General features: G+C 47.4%; 1 protein-coding gene across 1 annotated transcript; it reads left to right on the forward strand.

Moving 5' to 3' along the window:
- The first annotated feature begins 1,038 nt into the window (after nucleotides 1-1,038).
- On the forward strand, nucleotides 1,039-1,930 carry LOC143232721 (uncharacterized). The gene is made up of 2 exons (XM_076468465.1): nucleotides 1,039-1,371; nucleotides 1,850-1,930. The coding sequence occupies exons 1-2, from the start codon at nucleotides 1,039-1,041 to the stop codon at nucleotides 1,928-1,930; spliced, it is 414 nt and encodes a 137-aa protein (XP_076324580.1).
- Nucleotides 1,931-2,415: the final 485 nt, after the last annotated feature.

Genomic DNA, 2,415 nt, shown 5'->3' on the forward strand with positions numbered 1-2,415 from the left:
ACTTGACTTGTTTTATCTATATCCTGATCGGTATCGGTATTTTTTTCGTCTGCCATAGTTTATCCTGGTCTGATTTTAGTCTCCAGATGATATCTTGAACGCGGTTTCCCGCTCTGCTGTCAGTGAATTCTGTAGATGGCCGCCGCTGTAGTTGTAGTCTTTGTAGTCAATCGCACTGGTAATGTTATATATTTTTTTCAGCTGTATAAGTTTGGGAAGCCTGTCTATTCAATCTTTCCCTTTTTGCGTTGAGAGAACACGCGTGTATCTTTCTTACTCTAAAAAAAATCCTCATCCAGTCTTAGCTCCATTCATATAGTTTTAGGTTTTTCGGTAGTATATCGCCGGGCTTTAGTAATCCCGCCAACAAATGGCACAGAGACAGAAACTGACTTCGTGACCGACTTTGTGTGCGACTGCGGAGCCCCCCAACGTTTTTCTAGTGGGAAGGAAAGCTCTCGGAGAGTGTCCGACTGCTTGCAGACAAATCTCCCAGTCAGAAGCTGAGTCTCAATAGATCACAGTATGGTGGCTGCTCTACTAAGTTCAACACCCCGACTGATACCTTGGTCGTCTGCGGACGATTTTGTGCCCTCACATTTCACAGTGTGGTTCGGTATCGAAAAGCAACGTGTACCATCTGCCTACGTACCCGTCGGATGCTTTCTTTCAAAGGGCTTTTTTCGACGAGGTCGATTCCCCGGGAGGAGACTTCGACCGCCGTCTAGGGTCGCCCTCGAACGTAGTGGGCACGAATGGTATCATTGCAGTGTCTAGACGGGATTCTGACTTAGGCATTCATTCATAATTTCACGGATGGTAGCTTCGCACCACTGGTCGCTCGACCAAGCACATGTACCAAGTGTCCGAACCTGCGGTTCCTCTCGTACTGAGTAGGATTACTATCGCAACGACAAAATCATCAGTAGGATATAACTAACCTGTCTCACGACGGTCTAAACCCAGCTCACGCTTGGCGAATTCTGCTTCGCAATAATAGGAAGAGCCGACATCGAAGGATCAAAAAGCGACGTCGCCATGAATGCTTGGCCGCCACAAGCCAGTTATCCCTGTGGTAATTTTTCTGACACATTTTGCTTAAAACTCATAATGTCAAAAGGATCGATAGGCCTCGCTTTCGCAGTCCGTATTCGTACTGAAAATCAAGATCAAGCAAGCATTTGCCCTTTTGCTCTACGCGAGGTTTCTGTCCTCCCTGAGCTCGCCTTAGGACACCTACCTTACCTTTTGACAGATGTACCGCCCCAGTCAAACTCCCCGCCTGACACTGTCCTCGGAGCAGATCGCGCCAGACGCGACGGCCCGGCACTCAGGACTAGAAACGTGGAGCTTCACCGCTTCACCGAGTCAGTAAAGAAACGATGAAAGTAGTGGTATTTCAACGGCGGCCGCAAAGTGACCTCCGACTTATGCTACACCTCTCATGTCTCTTCACAAAGTCAGACTAGAGTCAAGCTCAACAGGGTCTTCTTTCCTCGCTGATTTCTCCAAGCCCGTTCCCTTGGCTGTGGTTTGGCTAGATAGTAGATAGGTACAGTGGGAATCTCGTTAATCCATTCATGCGCGCCACTAATTAGATGACGAGGCATTTGGCTATGGATATTATAAAATTACCCAATTTTACGTCAGGGTCGACGATACCGACAAATTCCGGAGTGAACGCATGGATGACGTAAATATGAACGTTAACGAGCTGTGTGTGGAAGTTGATGTTACCAGGCGATGTGTGCTTCATTGTTCGCCTTCCACAACACATTATGGAAGAGAGTATAGTGCATCGGCACAAGAACTCTTCAAAGTACTTAGACTTTATACCCATTTCCGCTAGGACTTCCGTGTTAACGGAATACCAGGCGCCACGGGCAACGATTGGTTGGCCGTGAAAGATAACAGAAGTGGCACCAGTTAGATCTTTAATTTGTGGTGCGAGGTCTTGGTAGCGGGAGACCATAGAATTTTATGCTTCCTCTAGGGAGCTATACATTAGTTCACAACGTCAACTACCACCGCTTTATCATCACGGTGGAAGATCAGAAATGGTCTCCGACGTTCACCATTGCCTGTCTCAATGGTTGGCTCTTTAATCACTTTCCACCCTTTAAATGCGGCTTCGGCTACTAAATGGTCACAGATCTTATTGTGACATCGTGTCCTCATTGATTTTAGTTTGGGACATTGACCGCTAAGATGGCTAAGGGTCCCTCTCGGGGCCGAGCATCCCCGGCATTTGGCAGCTTCTTTGCTCTTACTTAAATTCCCTCGACTGAGTGATTCTCTCCTCGGATATACATTTGCCCTTAGAGCAAGACACTTCACCCAGTGGTGGGCCTTCATTTCCACCGGTTTAGGTAACCAGTGGTTGGCAGATTTTGAGCCTTTGAAGAGATTTACACC

Source organism: Tachypleus tridentatus, chromosome 11, assembly GCF_004210375.1.
Source record: "Tachypleus tridentatus isolate NWPU-2018 chromosome 11, ASM421037v1, whole genome shotgun sequence".
NCBI classification, from domain to species: Eukaryota; Metazoa; Arthropoda; class Merostomata; order Xiphosura; family Limulidae; genus Tachypleus; species Tachypleus tridentatus.

What these genes read in the sequence shown, in the direction of transcription:
- LOC143232721 (XM_076468465.1), top strand. Translation starts at nt 1,039, where the DNA reads ATGAATGCTTGGCCGCCACAAGCCAGTTATCCCTGTGGTAATTTTTCT. An exon ending in TTCACCGCTTCACCGAGTCA is followed by an intron (nt 1,372 to 1,849) that starts GTAAAGAAACGA and finishes CATTTCCGCTAG; the next exon opens with GACTTCCGTGTTAACGGAAT.